Below are 21,062 nucleotides of genomic sequence, written 5' to 3' on the forward strand. Positions count from 1 at the left end.
GTATGGTTACTAATAAGAGACTTTTGTGTATGGACAGATTTGACTTATGAATGTCTGTAAAAGTGGAACCTGTTTGTTCCTCATGGACAGACTATACCATACTATAGTATTGGTGGTGAATACTTGTTCAAGTGTCAGATTCAGATTTATTTATCATATATACATGTTGGTGTACAGTGAAATGCATCAGTTGTGTTAACAGCCAAAACACCTATGGATGTAGTGGGGACAGCCTGGAAATGTGGTCACATATTCTGGTGCCAACGTGACATGGCCACAATGCTTAGCAGAACAACACAGAACACAACAATAGCAAAATCAGCACCTTTCCTCCTCCTCTCCCTCCCTCCCACTGACCCACACACATGGATTGTCTTCCAACTCCAGGACTGGCCTCCAGTCTCCGGTTTTCATCCATCAAGCTTCAAGCTTCGATCTTTAGTACAGACCCCTAGACTACTGAGGCTCACCCTGAACTCCAGCCTTACCGAATGACTAGCCTTCTTGCCTCTTGCTTGCACATAGAAACATAGAAACTTAGAAAATAGGTGCAGGAGTAGGCCATTCGGCCCTTCGAGCCTGCACCGCCATTCAGTATGATCACGGCTGATCATCCAACTCAGAACCTTATACCTGCCTTCTCTCCATACCCCCTGATCCCTTTAGCCACAAGGGCCTTATCTAACTCCCTCTTAAATATAGCCAATGAACTGGCCTCAACTGTTTCCTGTGGCAGAGAATTCCACAGATTCACCACTCTCTGTGTGAAGAAGTTTTTCCTCACCTCGGTCCTAAAAGGCTTCCCCTTTGTCCTTAAACTGTGACCCCTCGTTCTGGACTTCCCCAACATCGGGAACAATCTTCCTGCATCTAGCCTGTCCAATCCCTTTAGAATTTCATACGTTTCAATAAGATCCCCCCTCAATCTTCTAAATTCCAGTGAGTATAAGCCTAGTCGATCCAGTCTTTCATCATATGAAAGTCCTGCCATCCCAGGAATCAATCTGGTGAATCTTCTTTGTACTCCCTCTATGGCAAAAATGTCTTTCCTCAGATTAGGGGACCAAAACTGCACACAATATTCCAGGTGTGGTCACATTATCCACATCAAATTGCATCTGCCATGAATTTGCCCACTCTCCTAACCTATCCAAGTCACCCTGCATCCTCTTAGCATCCTCCTCACAGCTAACACTGCCGCCCAGCTTCGTGTCATCCGCAAACTTGGAGATGCTGCATTTAATTCCCCCGTCTAAGTCATTAATATATATTGTAAACAACTGGGGTCCCAGCACTGAGCCTTGCGGTACCCCACTAGTCACTGCCTGCCATTCTGAAAATGTCCCGTTTATTCCCACTCTTTGCTTCCTGTCTGCCAACCAATTCTCTATCCACATCAATACCATACCCCCAATACAGTGTGCTTTAAATTTGCACACTAATCTCCTGTGTGGGTCCTTGTCAAAAGACTTTTGAAAATCTTTTTGAAACCCTTTTGAAAAGACTTTTGAAAACATGTATCTGATCCTGGGACCCATTGACTTTTGACACCCCAACATCCATGAATGTCTTCCATCACTCTCCTCATGGCTGGCTTTGAGCACAGAGCGTTTCCACAGTATGATTAACCTCACAAGCATCTTTTTGGAGATAAAATGAATGTTAAACTGCAACTGACACACAAAACTTGGATACACTGAGGGATGGTAATCATTTTTTCAAATGAGTAATATGATACACTGAAGGACCCATCCTGGCTCTGGGCTTAGTATTTAATAAATCTTACCCAACTTCAGGAGTTTAACGAGCAGAAACCCTACTTCATTTTGACAGCATGCTGGACCTGGTCCCAAAGTGGACAATCAGAAAATAACATTGAATAGCATAGAACTGCATCATGCAAGTAGAATTTATTGTTATTAAAATAAGCTTGGAAATGAGAGGAGGCCTGAGAGAATTTTATAAAATTATGAGATGTAGATAGGGTAGACAGAGTAGATTTGATTTTATTCAGAGATACAGTATGGTGTAGGTGCCCAATGACACTTATGTGACCAATTAAGCCTCCAATAGATGTGCCTGTGAGGAAACTAGATTGCCCAGAGGATAGCCACGTGGTCATGAGGAGAGTATGCAAGCTCCTCGCAGACAGCATCAGGAATTAACCCAGGTCGCTGGCATGGTAACTGCATCACGCTAGCCACCACATTACCATTTTATCACAATGGTCATGGACGATGGTTGGAATATTTTTCCCAACATGGAAGTGTCAAGTACTAGAGCAGTAAGTTTAAAGTGATCTGCCGGGTAAGATTTTTTTAAAAACACAGAGCATGATAGATGTCTGTATTGGGCTGCAAACGGTAGTGGTGGATATGATAGTGAGGCTATTAGATAGACACATGAATATGCAGGAAATGGAGAGATATTGATCCTGTGTAGGCAGAAAAGACTTAGTTTAATTCAGCATTGTTATCGGCACAGACATTATGAGCTGAGGGTCTGTAACTATGGTGTACTGTTCTATGTTCCATATTCTATGTGGTGAAATGAAACCATGACCAGTGGCTGTTGTTTACTTGGATTTTCAGAGGGTCTTGCCAAAGTGCCATACATGAAGCTGCTAGACAAGATAAGAGCCAATGTTATTGCAGGAAAGTTACAGGCATGGATAGAAGATTGGCTGACTGGCAGGAGACAAAGTGTGAGAATAAAGGGGGCTCTCTCCCGTTGGCTGCTAGTGGTGTTCCACAGGGGCCAGTGTTGGGACCACTTCTTTTCATGTTATATATCAAACATCTGGATGATAGAATTGATACTTTTATGGACAAACTTACAGATGATAGAAAGATAGGTGAAGGGAGGTAGTGTTGAGGATGCAGAGGAATTTAGACAGATTGAGATTAATGGGAAAAGAAGTGGCAGATGATATACAGTGAAGGGAAATGTATGGTAGAAGGAATGAAGGCATAGACTATTTTCTAAACTGGGAGCAAAACTAAGAAATCAGAGGTACAATGGGACTTGAAAGTCCCAGTGCAGGTTTCCATAAATGCTAACTTGCAGGTTGAGTCAGTAGTAAGGAAAGCAAATGCAATGCTCCTTTTGAGGGGGCTAGAATATAAAAGCAGGGATGTTATGTTGAGGCTTTATAAGTCATTGGTCAGACCACACTTGGAGTATTGTGAGCAATTTTGGGTCCCTTATCGAAGAAAAATGTGCTGGCACTGGCGAGGGTTCAGAGAACATTCACAAGAATGATCCCGGGAATGGAAGAGCTAACAGATGAGGAGCTTTTGATGACTCTGAGCCCTCACTCGCTGGAATTTAGAGTGAGGGGGATTTCATTGAAATTTATTGATTATTGAAAGATGCAGATGGAGTGGACATGAAGAGAATGCTTCATGTAATTGTGAGTCTTGAACCTGAGGGCGCAGCCTCTGAATACAAGGATATCCCTTTAGAACAAAAATGAGGAGGAATTTCTTTAACCAGAAGGTGGCAAATCTGTGCGATTCATTGCCAGGGATGGCTGAGGAGTCCAAGTCTTTGGGTACACTTAACATGAAGGTCGATAGGTTCCTGATTACTGCGGGCGTCAAAGGTTACAGGGAAAAGGAAGGAAAATTGGATTGAGAGGGATAATAAATCAGCCGTGGTGGAATGGCAGAGCAGACCAGATGAGCCATAAGGTCATAAGGTCTTCTAGGGTCTCATTTGGCAACTCTGAGTGTTGCTTGTTTGGGAATGTGTGCATTTAGATGATCTGTGAAGCAGGATGAGGCGTAGATATTATGGTGTTTAGGTGGCATTGAGGAAATAATCCAGCCTGATATGTAGAAGTAGGGAGGCAAGTTAATCAAATCGAGTTTATTGTCATCTGCAGAAGTACAGCAATGCACAGGTACAATGAAAAACTTGTTTGCAATAGCATTGGAGACAACTAGACTCAAATAACACACAGACATAAATAATATCAAATCAGAATAAACTCAGAATCAGTTTTATCATCATAGACATATAATGAATGTGCTGTTTTGTGGCAGCAGTATAGTGTAATACATAAAAATCACAATCAGTTACAATAAGAAATAAATAGTGCAAAAGTACAAGGCGGTGAAGTAAAAGACTGCATACAAGACAATAATACAACAAACACAATGTGAAGAAAGTCAGTGTTTCTTGGTTCTTTGATGTTGGGGACTTGCTGAACCTTCCTAAGTTGACATTGGTGTCCTTTACTCAAGAGATTTTGCGGACGCTGGAAGTCTTGAGCACACACACTAAGTACCTGAGGAACTCAGCAGGTCAGGCAGTATCTCTGGAGGGGAATAAACAGCTGATGATCTGCAAGATGAAAAGAGTTAAGATACTTCAGGATGTCGTTTGTCTTTCATCTTCACCAGTACCTATACCATTCGGAATAGTCAGTGGCTGTTACATACAGTCTCTGCAATGGATAACCAAAGTTGAACGGTAAATATGAAACTTAGTATGAGCAATATCATCCCTGGTTTACTAGGGCTTGAGAAGCATTCAGACAGTATTTGACTACACCATTGTTGCAATTTATTCACTTAAGTGCAAAACTTAGACTGATATTTTTGTCCAGTGGAGTACTGAAGTTCTTTCAAGCACAACGTATCCACCAACAAAGATGATTAAAATCAAAATGTTTAACCATTCACTTTATAGCTGTTTGTAAACTCTATATATTGAACTGAATCACCAGAGATAACATATGCCTTCATAACAGCCCTATCAACATGCATGGCAACTTTGAGGGAACTATAGAAGTGGTCCCCAAGTTCCCTCCTTTGCTCTACACTGCCAAGAATCCTACCATTAACCCTATCTTGCTTTTAAATTTGACCTTCCAAAATAAATCACTTCACATTTTTCCACCTTGAACTCCATCTGACCGGCTCTGCATTCTGTCAATGTCTTGCTGCAACCTACAATAACTCTCCACACTTTCCACAACTTCAGCAACTTTTGCGTCAAATTTACTAACCCATCCTTTCACTTTCTCATCCAAGTCAATTACAAAAATCACAATCTGCAGGGGTTCTAGAACAGATCCCAATTGAACACCACTGGTTATTAACCTCCAGGCAAAATACGCTCCATGTACTAACACCTTCTGCCTCCTATGGTCAAGCCAATTCTGAATCGATACAGCCAAGTCTCCCTGAATCCCATGCCTCCTGACTTTCTGAACGAGCCTGCCATGGGGAACCTTATAGACCACATCCACTGCTTTATCTTCATCAGTGTGCTTTGTCACATCCGCAAAGAATTCAATCAGGCTCGTGCAGTATGTTTCCTCTATATCTGATCAGTCTTACTCTCACTCTTCACATACTCGTAGAATGCCCTGAGGTTTTCCTTAATACTACTCGCCAAGGCCTCATGCCCACTCCTAGCTCTCGTAAGTCCATTCTTCAGCTCCTTCCTGGCCATCTTGTAATTCTCTAGAGCCCTGTATGATCCTTGCTTCCTAAACCTTGACCAAGCTTCTTTCTTCTGATTGACATGGTGTTCCACATCTCTTGTCAACCATGGCTCCTCTACTCTATCATCATTTCCCTGTCTTAATGGGACAAACCTATTCAGAGCCCCCTTCAAGTACTCCCTAAGCAACCTTCTCTCTTCTGTTGTGCATTTCCCTGAGTAGATCTGTTCCCAATTTGTACACACGTTCCTGCCTAATACCACAATAATTCCCCCTCCCCCTTTCTCATACCATCTGCTCCTATCCCCTTCCAAGGCTGTAGTAGAGGTAAGGGAGTTGTGCTCACTGCTCTTGAAATATACTTACACTAAGAGATCTGACACCTGACCTGCTTCATTGCCTAGCAGCAGATCCACTAGGGCTTCTCCTCTAGTCTATATATTAAGTCAGGAATCTTTCCTGGATATACCTAACAAATTCCTCCCCATCTAAACCTTTTGCAATAAAGAGGTGCCTATCAATATTAGGGAAGTTGAAGTCCCCCATGAAATTAATCCAATTATTTATGCATCTTTCCAAAATTTGCCTCCCAATCTGTTCCTATGTGTCCCTGTTACTATTGGGGGTCTATAGAATACTCTTAATTGCTCCCTTTCTATTTCTGACTTCCACCCACACTGACTGAGTTGAAAATCCCACCACAAGATCTTCCCTTTCTGCAGCTGTAATATTATCCATGATTAGCAATGCCACTCCCACCTCTTTTATCTTCTTCCCTAACCCTTTTGAAACATCTAAACTCCATTAATCCAACAGCAAATCTTATCCTTGTTTCAACCAAGTCTTTGTAATGGCTATAACATCATAGTTCCATGGACTGACCCATGCTCTAAGTTCACCACCTTTATTCCTGATACATCTTGCATTACAATGGACACATCAACCCAAGGTAAAGGTTAAAGATTGAAGAAGAAATCTAATAAGAGATGAAGCTGGACGACAGTAGAAATGGAAGGAGTAGGGCAACCAAAGGGAACTGATGGGCAGATGAAGCGAAGAGAAGGGGTGAGATGGTAACCAGAAGGGGAATAAAAAAAGAAAGCAGGACGGAGGGAAAAAATTACCAGGAATTGGAGGAATTGATGTTCATGCCATCAGGTTGGAGGCTACCCAAATGGAGCATGAGGAGTTGCTCCTCCAACCTGAGTTTGAACCATCATGGCAGTAGAGGAGGCCATGGATAGAAATATCAGAATGAACTACTTTGCTAGATGTAGATTACCATGTCACATTAACTCTGTGTAGAGACACATTTCACTGGGAATGTTTGTCAGGATTGATGAATATTGTCCACATCATCCAGAGTCATCAGAGCAAGTAGAACAAATGAATGGGATCAAACAATGACTGACTAAGAATCCTGAAAATGGTGTACTCTATCATCTTATGTAACATCAGTGTCATGGTCCCGCTGGCAATTCCCCATCTTGCTATTACCTCCTTAATTGGGCCTTAATCCCCTCGTCTGATTTCCGATCATTCCCAGTTCCACTAATTACAGCACACCTGGTTCCTGTTAGCGAACATAGGATAAAACTCCGGTGGCGCAGCTATGCTTTGCCAGTTCGTTGGTTGACTCTAGTGTGAGTAAACCTCGTTTCCTGATTCTAAGCTCCGCATCATTTCCTGGATACTCTACGTAAACCTTGTCTCTGTGTAAAGACTCTCCTGGATACCGGTCCCCCATTCGCTGCAGTGCTAACTTCTCACGACTCTAACTCCGCACCTGTGTCCTGCACTTGAGTTCGGCCTCAGCCTCACCCTTACAACAATCAGAGAGCCCCAAACAACCTGTTTACTACTTGGAATTAATAATCTTACAGAGGTTGATACACATGTTATGGCAGACAGTTCAGTTAACTATTGTATGAAACTAACCCAAGCTGTTCAGTCTTCTCAAGAGGTTTCTCAGCTTGGAGTGATCCAACAGAGTGAAGAAATACCATGGTTGCAGGAAGGACAGGGCTCAATATTCCGGGATTCTGTTGTTTTAGGTGCAACAGAGCGGGAGGGATTAAAGGAGGAAGGGTGGTGTTACTAGTCTGGGCAAATATCATGACAGTGCTCAGTCAGGACAGGCTGGATAACTTGTCTGGTGAGGCAATATGTGGGAGGAGGAACTGTGACTAAGGAAAGTATGAACACATTAATGGGGCTATATTACAGACCACCCAACAATCTGAAGGATTTAGAGAAACACATTTGCAAAGAGATTGCAGACTGTTTTCAAGAAACATAAAGTTGTTATAATATAAGAGGATAGATCCCCAGGGCCAGATGGTCTGCATCCCAGAGTGCTTAAGGAAGTAGCCCAAGAAATAGTGGATGCATTAGTGATAATTTTTCAAAACTCGTTAGATTCTGGACTAGTTCCTGAGGATTGGAGGGTGGCTAATGTAACTCCACTTTTTAAAAAAGGAGGGAGAGAGAAACTGGGGAATTATAGACCGGTTAGCCTAACGTCGGTGGTGGGGAAACTGCTGGAGTCAGTTATCAAGGATGTGATAACAGCACATTTGGAAAGCGGTGAAATCATCGGACAAAGTCAGCATGGATTTGTGAAAGGAAAATCATGTCTGACGAATCTCATAGAATTTTTTGAGGATGTAACTAGTAGAGTGGATAGGGGAGAACCAGTGGATGTGGTATATTTGGATTTTCAAAAGGCTTTTGACGAGGTCCCACACAGGAGATTAGTGTGCAAACTTAAAGCACACGGTATTGGGGGTAAGGTATTGATGTGGATAGAGAATTGGTTGGCAGACAGGAAGCAAAGAGTGGGAATAAACGGGACATTTTCAGAATGGCAGGCAGTGACTAGTGGGGTACCGCAAGGCTCAGTGCTGGGACCCCAGTTGTTTACAATATATATTAATGACTTGGATGAGGGAATTAAATACAGCATCTCCAAGTTTGCGGATGACGTGAAGCTGGGCGGCAGTGTTAGCTGTGAGGAGGATGCTAAGAGGATGCAGGGTGACTTGGATAGGTTGGGTGAGTGGGCAAATTCATGGCAAATGCAATTTGATGTGGATAAATGTGAAGTTATCCACTTTGGTGGCAAAAATAGGAAAACAGATTATTATCTGAATGGTGGCCAATTAGGAAAAGGGGAGGTGCAACGAGACCTGGGTGTCATTATACACCAGTCATTGAAAGTGGGCATGCAGGTACAGCAGGCGGTGAAAAAGGCGAATGGTATGCTGGCATTTATAGCAAGAGGATTCGAGTACAGAAGCAGGGAGGTACTACTGCAGTTGTACAAGGCCTTGGTGAGACCACACCTGGAGTATTGTGTGCAGTTTTGGTCCCCTAATCTGAGGAAAGACATCCTTGCCATAGAGGGAGTACAAAGAAGGTTCACCAAATTGATTCCTGGGATGGCAGGACTTTCATATGAAGAAAGACTGGATGAACTAGGCTTGTACTCATTGGAATTTAGAAGATTGAGGGGGGATCTGATTGAAACGTATAAAATCCTAAAGGGATTGGACAGGCTAGATGCAGGAAGATTGTTCCCGATGTTGGGGAAGTCCAGAACGAGGGGTCACGGTTTGAGGATAAAGGCGAAGCCTTTTAGGACTGAGATTAGGAAAAACTTCTTCACACAGAGAGTGGTGAATCTGTGGAATTCTCTGCCACAGGAAACAGTTGAGGCCAGTTCATTGGCTATATTTAAGAGGGAGTTAGATATGGCCCTTGTGGCTAGGGGGATCAGAGGGTATGGAGGGAAGGCTGGTGCAGGGTTCTGAGTTGGATGATCAGCCATGATCATAATAAATGGCGGTGCAGGCTCAAAGGGCCGAATGGCCTACTCCTGCACCTATTTTCTATGTTTTCTATGTTTAATAGGTGATTTTAACTTTCCACATATTGACTGAGACTCCCATACTGCAAAAGGACCAGATGGCATAAAGTTTCTCAATGTGTTTAGGAAAGTTTCTTTAATCAGTATATACAAGTCCTAACGAGAGAGTGTACTTTATCTGCATTCAAGATGAGATGGCAAATTGTCTTTGTTGGAGAGGCTAGAGAATGGTAGTAGATGGTTGCCTCTCTGATTGGAGACCTGTGACTAATGGAGTGCCGCAGGGATCGCTGCTGGGCCCATTGTTGTTTGACATCTCTACCAATAATTTGGATGATAATGTGATTTACTGGATCAGTAGATTTGCAGATGACACCAAGATTTGGGGCTGTAGTGAACAGTGAGGAAGACTACCATGGCTTGGAGTAGGATCTGGACTAGCCAGAAAAATGGGCTGAAAAATGGCCAATGGAATTTAATGCAGACAAGTGCAAGGTTATGTACTTCAGTAGGACCAATGAGGGTATGTCTTACACAGTAAATACACTGAGGAGTGTTCTACAACAAAGGGATCTGGGAATACAGGTCAATAATTCATTCAAAGTGGTGTCACAGTTAGATAGGGTTGTAAAGAAAGCCTTTGGCACATTGGACTTCATAAATCAGAGTAGTGAGTACAGGACATAGAATGTTCTGTTGTAGTTATATAAGATATTGGTGAGGCCTAATTTGGAGTATTGTGTACAGCTTTGGTCAGGTACCAGCAGGAAAGATATAAATAAGGTTGAAAAAATATAGAGAAGATTTACAAGAATGCTGCTGGGTCTGGAAGACCTGAGTTAGAAGGAAAGATTTAATAGGTTAGGACTTTACTCCTTGGAAGGTAGTAGACTGGGAAGAAACTTGTTAGAGGTACACAAGATTATGAGGGGTACAGACAGTGTAAACAATAGCAGACTGTTTCTACTGAGGCTGGGTGGCTCTATAACCAAGGTTATGGGTTAAGGTTGAAAGGTGAAAAGTTTAAGAGAACATGAGGTGAAGCGTCTTCGCTCAGAGGGTCGAGGAGTGTGGAACAAGCTGACAGCACTAGTCGTGCATGCAAGTTTGATTTCAATGGTTAAGCAAAGTTTGGAAAGCTACATGGATAGTAGGGGGTTTGGAGGGCTGTGGTGGTGAAGCAGGTTGATGGAAGTAAGCAGTTTGAATGGCTTTGGCGTGGATTAGATGAGCCAAAGGACCTGTTTCTGCGCTGTACTTCTCCGTGACGCAATAACTCTATAATTCTAGGTGAGAGGGTACTGATCAAGAAACCATATCTGGAGCCTTTGGGTGCTCATTGGGAAGGACCTTATCAAGAGCTGCTGACTATCAATTCAGCAGTAAAAGTCGAAGACAAAAATATTTGAATACATGTTAGCCACTGCAAATGGGCTAACATGGTGCCCAACAAAGACACCAAGCGCGGAGGTTAATATGCTAGCAATCTCTGACTCAATGCCTATGATGCTAGGCTACAGTTAGCAAATCACCTAGTCCTGACAAAGGGTCTCGGCCCGAAATGTCGACTGTACCTCTTCCTAGAGGTGCTACCTGGCCTGCTGCGTTCACCAGCAACTTTGATGTGTGTTGCGTTAGCAAATCATAACCAGCCAGAAGATGTCAAAGTTGTGAACTAATGGTCATGAAGTTTATAGTGATGTTGCAGAAAGTAACATCAGAAATGATTACAATGCATATGACTGTTGTCCAAAACCATATGGCATTAGATCTTGTCTAAGCAGTTAAAGAGCCAATATGTGCAGTTATAGGTGTAAGGGGTTTCTTCTTTTATGTTACTGTGTATGTTAATCAAAATGGCTTTTTTGTTATGTTAAATGCTGAGAAGGTTCTCTCGCTGCAGTTTGTTTGGATTATCTTATTGATAAGAGAGCGAATGAACCAATGGGTGTCCAAGTTATTCTTTTTTGGGATGATATGCTGTCTCATATGGCTGGGAAACGGAGGTTTTGGCGGGGAGTTGGAGGAGAGACCGGGACGATGACGGACATGCTAGGAGTTCTCTGGTCCATCACTTCGGGTGGTCTCAAGCTGAGAGTCGAGGGGGTCGGAGTGGATCGCAGGGTGAAGAAGGAAGGTCCCGAGCTCCAACTGTGTGAACGAAGAAATTGAACTTTGATAAGTCTGTCAGCATTTTTTCATTCCCTTTTGTATTGTACTTCTATTAATCTCATAGTCGTAGTAAGATTTATAAAGTGTAATTTGTAAAACGTACATTGTGTGCTGGCTGACGATTGATGTTTGAGGCCGAATCAGGTGGCATTGCACAGCAACCGACATAACCGGGAGACAAGGTTGGGCAGCGGACGGGGTTTTCCCTAGATAAATACGAGCCGATATAGCTGAGCGTTACATTTCTGGGGGCTCGTCCAGGATTGAATTTTCGGTAAGCTGTATAAATCGCCACGTTAAGTAGTGCGGAGATGGATTGAGATAAGATTGCATACCATTAAAGATGGCGTCCGTAACTGGCGACTTTGCGTGTGCTCTCCCGAGCAAACTGCCCTCTCCACTATCCTATACCCGAGAAGCTCTTCTAAACCTCCAATCTAACAAGATCAAGATCAACAACACCCTGGCGAAGCTACTGACCCAGCTGGAGACCACCGAGCCAGAACTGCTTCTTAAACTCCGGACCACACCTGGACCCGACCAGCGAGGCCCACCATGTTCCCGGAGACCCACGGTCTGCTACCGTGCCGGAGCGCTTGGAAACACGGCTCATTCCAACCAGTACCTCTCCGGAGCAGACGACCACACAGAAGTGACGGCGGAGACCTCAAGGTGCCCCAGACGCCTCCCCAGAGCGACCACTGTAAAGCTCCGTTGGTGGCCATCCACAACTGCCGGAAGTGAGGCCTCCACCCCGACCTCGGAAATCGAGCCCGAGGCTCGGCTGGAGCGGAGGCCTCCGCAACTGTGACTCGGCTTATGGACTTGTTTCAGCAAGGAGCGCAGCCATCCGGGATTAAGAGTCGGCTTCGGGGCCCAACCCAATGGACAGCCCGGGCTCCTGGCAGCTGGAAGTGGCAGCGGAGCCTCCCCCATCACTCGGCCCGACCTGAAGCACCCGACAACGTGACCCGCCGATCAATACCCGCGGGACGCATCCACCAACATCAAAGAGCTGACAACAAAACATTGCATCTATGGAGACCCGGAAAGATACACTACTTACCGAGGAAGTGTGGGGAAAAGAGCTGGGCTGCTGGTCAGATTGAAGCTGAGGGGCTTCAGGGTCCCTATGCCCACCATCCTACTAGCTAATGTGCAAGCCATAGAGAACAAGGTGGATGATCTTAAAGGGAGACTCACCTACTGCAGGGAAATGCAGAACTGATGTGTATTCTGTTTCACTGAGACCTGGCTGTCCCCTGCCACCCCCGACTGTGACATCCGACCGGAGGGATTTTCCATCCATGGGATGGACCGCACGGCATCTTCAGGCAGGACGAGGGGAGATGGTGTCTGCCTACTGACCAACACTGCGTGGTGCTCGGACACAGTGGCACTGACAAGCTCCTGCAGACCGGACCCGGAATGCCTGTCGGTGAAGTGTCATCCCTACTATCTGCCACGGGAATTCACCTCGGTCATACTGACAGCGGTCTACATTCCCCCCCAGGCAGACGTGGAGTGTGCTCTGAACATACTGTATGACAACATCAGTGAACATGAGACCAGGTATCCAGAGGCTTTGTTCATTACATCCGGGGACTTTAACTAGGCCAACCTCAGAAAGACGCTGCCAAAGTTATACCAACATGTCTCCTGCCCCACTAGAGGCCCGAATATACTTGACCACTGCTACACAGCAGTCAAGGATGCCTACCGTTCCGTCCCATGACCTCACTTCGGAAAATCAGAACATCAGGCCATACTCCTCCTCCCGGTTTACAAACAGAAAATGAAGTGGGAGGTCACGGTGTCAAAAGTAGTGTCGCGTTGGACAGAGGAAATGGATGAGGTCCTCCATGACTGCTTTGAATCGGTGGACTGGTTAGTATTCAAGGACTCGGCAGCTAACCTCGATGAGTATGCCTCAGCTGTCATGGACTTTATTTGGAAATGCACAGAGGACTGTGTGTCTCGCAAACATTCTAGGTATTCCCTAACCGGAAACCCTGGATGAATTATGAGGTCAAGTCCCTTTTAAAGGCTGGAGCTGCGGCTTTTAGGTCCGGGGATAGCAGTCGCTACACAGAATCCAGGGGTGAACTCTGGAAAGCCATTAAGGGCACCAAGAGGCAATATCGAGCCAAGTTGGAAGCCCAGGCTAACCAGAGGGATGCCAGTAGACTATGGCAGGGTCTAAATGAGATCACTGGGTGCAAAGAAAAGGCTGGGAATATCAATAACTGTGGCGCTTCTCTTCCTGACGAACTTAACGTATTCTACGCAAGATTCAAACAGAAGAGGAGCATCTCACTCCCTCCGGATGAACTGGACCTGATGGCATCGAGATTCATCGTCACCGAGGAGGACATTAGAAGGGCCTTCCTGAAGATAAATCCAAGGAAGGCGACGGGCCCAGATTGCGTCCCAGGACGGGTTCTCCGGGCCTGTGCAAGCGAGCTAGCTGGAGTGTTTGCTGACACCTTCAACTGCTCCTTGCTTCAGTCTAAGATCCCCTTGTGTTTTAAGAAGGCAACGATAATCCCAGTGCCGAAGAAGAGCAAGGTGGCATGCCTGAATGACTATCGACCTGTGGCTCTGACATCAATTGCTATGAAGTGCTTCGAGAGATTGGTTATGGCACACATCAACCACAGCCTACCGGTCAACCTCGACGCTTTGCAATTCGCCTACCGGAGCAACAGGTCAACGGCAGATGCCATCTCTCTGGCCCTACATTCCTCCTCAGAACACCTGGAGAATAAAGATGCATATGTAAGGCTCCTTTTCATTGACTACAGCTCTGCCTTTGATACCATCATTCCAAATAAACAGATTCCTAAGCTCCGGAACCTGGGCCTCAGCACTCAGATCTGCAGCTGGATCTTCAGCTTCCTCACAGACAGGACCCAGGCTGTAAAAATAGGGGACAAGCTCTCCTCTACAATCACTCTGAGCACCGGTGCCCCACAATGCTGTGTATTCAGCCCCCTGCTGTACTCACTGTACACCCATGATTGTGTAGCCAAGTTTCCATCAAACTCAATATATAAGTTTGCTGATGACACAACAACTGTAAGCTGTATCTCGGGTAATGATGAGTTTGAGTACAGAGAGGAAATTAAGAACCTGGTGGCATGGTGCAAGGACAATAACCTATCCTTCAACATCAGCGAGACGAAGGAATTGGTTGTTGACTTCAGAAGGAGTAGCAGACCGCACGACCCAATTTACATCGGTGGTGCGCAAGTGGAACAAGTCAAAAGCTTTAAGTTCCTCGGGGTCAATATCACAAATGACCTGACTTGGTCCAACCAAGCAGAGTTCACTGCCAAGAAGGCCCACCAGCACCTTTACTTCCTGAGAAAACTAAAGAAATTTGGCCCATCCCCTAAAACCCTCACTAATTTTTATAGATGCACCGTAGAAAGCACTCTTCTAGGGTGCATCACAACCTGGTATGGAAGTTGTCCTGTCCAAGACCGGAAGAAGCTGCTGAAGATCGTGAACACGGCACAGCACATCACACAAACCAATCTTCGTCCGTGGACTCAATTTACACTGCACGCTGTCACAGCATGGCTGCCAGGATAATCAAGGACACGACCCACCCAGCCAACAGACTTTTCGTCCCTCTTCCCTCCGGGAGAAGGTTCAGAAGCTTGAAGACTCGTACGGCCAGATTTGGGAACAGCTTCTTTCCAAATGTGATAAGACTGCTGAATGGATCCTGACCTGGATCTGGGCCGTACCCTCCAAATATCCGGACCTGCCTCTTGGTTTTTTTGCACTACCTTACTTCCCATTTTTCTATTTGCTATTTATGATTCATATTTTAATGTTTTAATGTATACTAATTTTAACTATTTTTAATATCTTTAATATTTAATATTTGTAATCCAGAGAGTGTGAAGTGCAGAATCAAATATCGCTGTGATGATTGTATGTTCTAGTACCAATTGTTTGGAGACAATAAAGTATAAAGTATAAAGTAAGCTGGTGTGAGTTAGAGGACGTACTGGTGAATCATGCGTGCGTGTTAAGTGGGGTGGATTTCCGCATTTCGTGAGATGCGCTAGTGTGGGGTTGAGTTTGATCAAAGGTATGGGGCAGGTAGGACTGGTAGCTAGAAGGTGCGGTAAAGAAGTGGAATCCAGCTGGGTGTTGGTCCGTACGAGTGCTGATGTCATGACGTTGGTACTGCCACCGACAGTCAGCATCCAGGGGGAGGCAGGGTTGTGGGGCCTCCACACCCTCCCGGAGGAAGAAAGTGAGGAGACACCAGAGGAGGAGTTAGATGAGACCCCAGGGGAGGTGCCAATAACCAGCCATGGGGGGTCAGAGTGGGAAGGCTTGGCCAGGCCCCATCCCCCAGCTAGAGGTGAGACTTCCGAGTTAGCAGCCGCCATTACCTCCCTGGTGAGAAGAGCCAAGGAGCCCCGCCCGAATCTGAGAATTTTCTCAGGAGCCATGCCTATCCCAGGAGGGGAGGACGACTACGATACATGGATCGAAAATACTTCCCAGTTAATAGAGGCGTGGCCAGGCTCGGATGAGTAAAAGAGACAGCGATTGGTGGAAAGTTTGAGGGGACGGGTGGCCGGAGTCATCCGGGAACTGAAAGCTGAACAGCCCTCAGCTTCCCTGGCAGAGTATCTGGAAGCTTTGGAGGGAGCGTTTGGACTGTCAGGGGATCCGTGGGAGCTTTTAGTGGAGTTTCACCACATGGGGCAGGGTAGAGGGGAAAAGCTCTCAGAATACATTTTCCAGCTGGAGAGAATGCTTACTGGGTTGTGGCGCCAAGGGGTAGTGAAGGCGAAATGGTGAGGTTGAGGATGAATCAGATATTTAGTGATTCTCTGGGGGAGGACAAGGTGGCTTGGAGTCTCCAGCAATCCTACAAAAGGAGCCCCCCTCCATCATTCGGGCAGCTGATTAGAGAGGTGTGGGAGGAGGAGAGCGCGTTGGGCCGGAAAAGGGGCTCCGGCTACCGGGGACGATACTCAGCGGTACAGGAGGTCATAGCCGGGTTGAGAACCGAGAAACCCAAGGGATCCCGGGGAGGAGGGCCTCCCTGTTTGAGGGGATGGACAAGGAGAGTACTCCCTTTTGGGGAACGGCCCGCACCGTGGGCTGGGAGTGGGGGGCATCCTGGGAGAAGAGGGGCGGCGGGTAGTGTGTGCTATAACTGTGGGAAAGAGGGGCATTTCCAGCAGGAATGTGAGTGGTCAGGGGTGTGCTACAGCTGTGGGGAAGAGAGACACTTCCAGAGGGATTGTGAGAGACAAGACGCCCTGCAGAGGGCAAGCCCCCGGGCCACTAAGAAGGGAGAGGTGTCGGGAAACTTAGAAGAGACTCAGTGAGGGAACAGACTGGAGTCCCAGGAGGAACACGTTCCCAGAAATCAGCCAGGGGACCCCCAAAAGCCCAAGCCCTTATTCGGGATGGACTGGTGGGACCCCGTTCCAGCATTTCCCTACGGATAGAGGGAATCTTTGCAAGAGCCATCCTTGACACAGGATTACCTTATTGTACAGGTCGTTCTACAACACATATCTAAAGCATTTGCCAGTAACCCGGTTTAATGCCCTGGAGATTTGGGGTATAAGTGAGGATGATTACCCGTACGATGGGTACCTGTCAGTGAGATTGGAATTCTCGGAGGGCGATGTGGGAGTGTTGGAAGCCCTTGAGATGTTGGTGTTGGTTTGTCCGGACCCAGTGGAAACAGATGGCACTGCCCTTCTGGTGGAGACGAACTCCCCTCTTGTGTGATGGCTCCTGGGAGCCCGTAAGGAGAAGGGGGGGGAGTACTTTCTGGAGACCCTCTCGGTACACCCAGTGTTTCGAGCTGTGTTTGAAGAAGTGAGTGACCCCCGGGGGCTGGATCCTGAGTGCAAACGAAGGAGGGGACTTCTTTTATCAGGGCGAGTTTGATGTGGGCTGTTCCAAGAGCACTCGTCATACTATCCGGGTGACAAATGACACCCTGCTTAGAGAAAGATCGCCGTGGTTGGCCCCAGCAGATGTGGAAGATGTGTGGCAGCACTTGCGGCAATTGAAGGATGCAGGGATTATGGAGGAGTCTCAGAGCCCCTATGCGTCCCTCATAGTCATGGCTAGGAAGAAAAATGAGAAGGTACGCATGTGCGTAGACTACCGCACCCTGAACCGGTGCACTGTCCCCGACCAGTATACGGTCCCGAGGGTTGAAGATGCGTTGGCCTGCCTGAGTGGTGCGCAGTGGTTTACTGTTTTGGATTTGCGGAATGGGTATTACCAGATTCTGATGAGTGAGGTCGATAAAGAGAAGGTGGCCTTTATCAGCCCCCTGGGATTCTTTCAGTTCGAACGAACGCCCCAAGGCATATTGAGGGCCCCAGCCACCTTCCAGAGGCTCATGGAGAGGACGGTGGGGGATATGAACCTGCTCGAGGTGTTGGTGTATCTGGATGACCTGATAGTGTTTGGATCTACTTTGGAGGAACATGAGGAGCGGCTGCTGAAGGTGCTGAATCGGCTGAAGGAGGAAGGGTTGAAACTTTCCCTGGATAAATATCAGTTCTGTAAGCCGCCTCGGCTATGTCGGACACATAATTTCGCGAGATGGAGTGGCTACCGATCCGGCTAAGACAGACGCAATGACCACCTGGCCGAGACCCCAGAAGGTGAGCGCCCTGCGCTCGTTTTTGGGGTTCTGTGGGTATTACCAGCAATTCGTGAAAGGATACGCTAAAATGAGTCACCCATTGCACCAGTTATTGTGTGGCTATCCACCTGTGGGGAAGAAAAGGAAGGGGGACTGAGGGCAGGAGGCAGGAGGATACTTGAACCCGGCGGAGCCTTTTGGATCGGAGTGGGATGCTCAATGTGAGGTGGCGTTCCAGTCTCTGAAAAGGGCGCTGACACAGGCCCCGGTGTTGGCGTTTGCGGACCCCCGGAAGCCATATATGCTACACACTGATGCCAGTCGCGAGGGTCTGGGGGCTGTCCTGTACCAGGAACAGGGCAATGAATTGAGGCTGGTGGCGATTGTCAGCCGAAGTTTGTGGTCATCTGAGAGAAACTATCCCACTCACAAGTTGGAGTTCTTGACGTTGAAATGGGCAGTGGTGGACAAGTTGAGCGACTATCTAGTTTGAGGTGAGAACAGACAACGGTCCCCTCACTTATATTCTGACCTCAGCAAAACTGGACGCTACTGGGCATCGGTGGTTGGCGGCCTTGTCTGTCTATGTGTTCAGCCTGAAGTACCGGCCGGGAACTCGGAACATCGATGCAGATGCTTTTCTCATTGGGCGCATGAGCGGTCGGGCACGAATGAGAATTGGGAAAGTGTCCCTGCCCTGGGAGTGAAGGCCATGTGGCAATTTGAGAACGACGCTGAAGCAGGGGTCCCGACAGGGCTGGATCGGACAGTGGATCAATTGGGGGCTGATGATGACGCACTACCCATTGTTTACTGTAATTTGACTGCTCTGAGGAACAGGCAGTTGCTGGAGTTGAGCCCCCAGGAAGTGGGGGCCGCTCAGCGTGATGACCCGAGCATTGGCACTATCTGGTACGTGGCTAAAACGGGGGATATGGCTGAGGCAGAGAAGGCGAAGCATGCCTCAGTGCACTTTGTACTGAAGGAGTGGCCTTGGCTGAAGCTGAAGAACCAAGTCTTGTACCGGGTCACGTTGCCCCGGGACCACCCCCGGCATTGGCAGCTGGTCATGCCTGAGAAGTATGGAAGACTGTGCTCCAAGCACTACATGATGATTCCGGGCACTTGGGGGTAGAAAAGACCTATGGATTACTGAAGGACCGGTTTTACTGGCCCCGGATAGGGGGGAGGTTGAAGACTACTGTAAGAAATGCAGTCATTGCATCAGGAGGAAGACTCTGCCTGCGCAGGCGGCTCCTTTGTCCCACTTGCAGAGTGCGGGACCCATGGACCTGGTGGGTATGGATTTCCTGTCTATTGAGCCAGACATCAGCAACACCGCAAATGTCTTAGTCATCATGGATCACTATACTAGATATGCTCAGGCGTTTCCCGCTACGGACCAGAAAGCGACTACAGTGGCGAAGGTGTTATGGGAGAAGTACTTTGTTCATTATGGACTCCCCAGGTGGATCCACAGTGAGCAGGGATGGGACTTGGAGAGCAGGCTTATCCATGAATTACTGGTTATGCTTGGGGTCGAGAAATCCAGGACCACACCTTATCACTCGTAAGGTGATCCTCAGCCCGAGAGGTTTAACCGGACCCTGTTGGACATGCTCGGGACTCTGGAGATTCAGAAGAGTAAGTGGATTCAGCACATTGGGCATTTGGTTCACTGTTACAATTGTACTTGCAATGATGCTACAGGGTACTCGCCTTGTTATAGGAAGTTCGGGCGGGAAGCGAGGTTGCCCATTGACCTGTGTTTTGGGACTGTAGCGGGTGAATTACCTTCGAAGGCAGATCTGAAGTATGTGTCCGATATGAGAAGAGAGTTGAAAAGGGCGTACGAGTTGGCTGAGGTGGTGGCCACCAAGCAGAATCAGACGAATAAGAGTTATGATCAGCAGGTGAAGTTCGCCCAACTATTGCCGGGAGACCGGGTCCTTATACGGAATTTAGGACTACCTGGTAAGCACAGGCTGGTGGATCGTTGGGCGACCACCCCCTATGTCGAATCTACCTGTTTACCGAGTGAGACCAAAGGATGGGAAGGGGTCTGTCAAGGTACTCCATCAGAACCACCTGTTGCCTTTGGGTCAAGAGGTTCAGGTAGACCAAGAGCTCGAATGGGAGTTTACGCCTAGTACGAGGACTCTGCGAGGGCGTGGGGCGAGGGAAGAGCCCGCTGCGGAAGAGATGGGGCCGGTCCTCACCCCGGAAAAGGATACTGCTTCGGAAGACGATGATTCGGATGTGTGGCACCTGTTTCCGTTTGCTAATTCCCTGGTACCGGAAGAAGAGGCTCCTGGCCCTTCCCCCACTGAGTTAGGTGAGAGGGTGTTGAGGAGCCGCCTGAAATACAGCTGGTATTGGGGGAAGAAAGGGTGGAACCAGAACCCAAGACAGAGGGCTCACAGGTGCCGAGGGGTCCCAGTGAGGGTCCGACAGGTAGGGCCGGGGTGTCATCTGTGGTGTCTAGGCCGGAAGGGTCGGCAGAGGAGGTACAGGGGTCTCAGAGAAGTAAGCACCCCTGGAGAGGTAGACCTATACAGCGCCAGGAGAACAGGGTGTGATCTCTACTTCCCTGGGAAGTTATGTCACTGCTTTATGCACCTGGGTTGGGTTTTGTGTTTTGCAAGGAGCAATGAACTCTGTTAACGTCATGAGGGCATGACTTTTATTTGGTGGGGGGAGAGTTTAAGAGGTTTCTTCTTTTATGTTACTGCATATGTTAATCAAAATAGCTTCTTTGTTATGTTAATCAAAATAGCTTCTTTGTTATGTTAATCAAAATAGCTTCTTTGTTATGTTAATCAAAATGGCTTTTTTGTTATGTTAATCTTTTATGTTACTGCGTATGTTAATCAAAATGGCTTTTTTGTTCTGTTAATCTTTTATGTTACTGTGTA

General features: G+C 47.0%; 1 protein-coding gene across 1 annotated transcript in view; it reads right to left on the reverse strand.

The window, feature by feature from the left end:
* Positions 1–3,938: 3,938 nt before the first annotated feature.
* The window catches only part of LOC140200353 (sodium-dependent phosphate transport protein 2A-like), a 74,386-nt gene continuing 57,262 nt past the window's right edge, over positions 3,939–21,062 (reverse strand). The window contains exon 13 of the mRNA XM_072263563.1: positions 3,939–4,347. Within this exon, the coding sequence (XP_072119664.1) occupies positions 4,309–4,347 (39 nt within the window). The 3' untranslated portion in view covers positions 3,939–4,308. The remainder of the gene's footprint in view (positions 4,348–21,062) is intronic.

This window comes from Mobula birostris, chromosome 7 (assembly GCF_030028105.1).
Source record: "Mobula birostris isolate sMobBir1 chromosome 7, sMobBir1.hap1, whole genome shotgun sequence".
NCBI lineage: Eukaryota > Metazoa > Chordata > Chondrichthyes > Myliobatiformes > Myliobatidae > Mobula > Mobula birostris.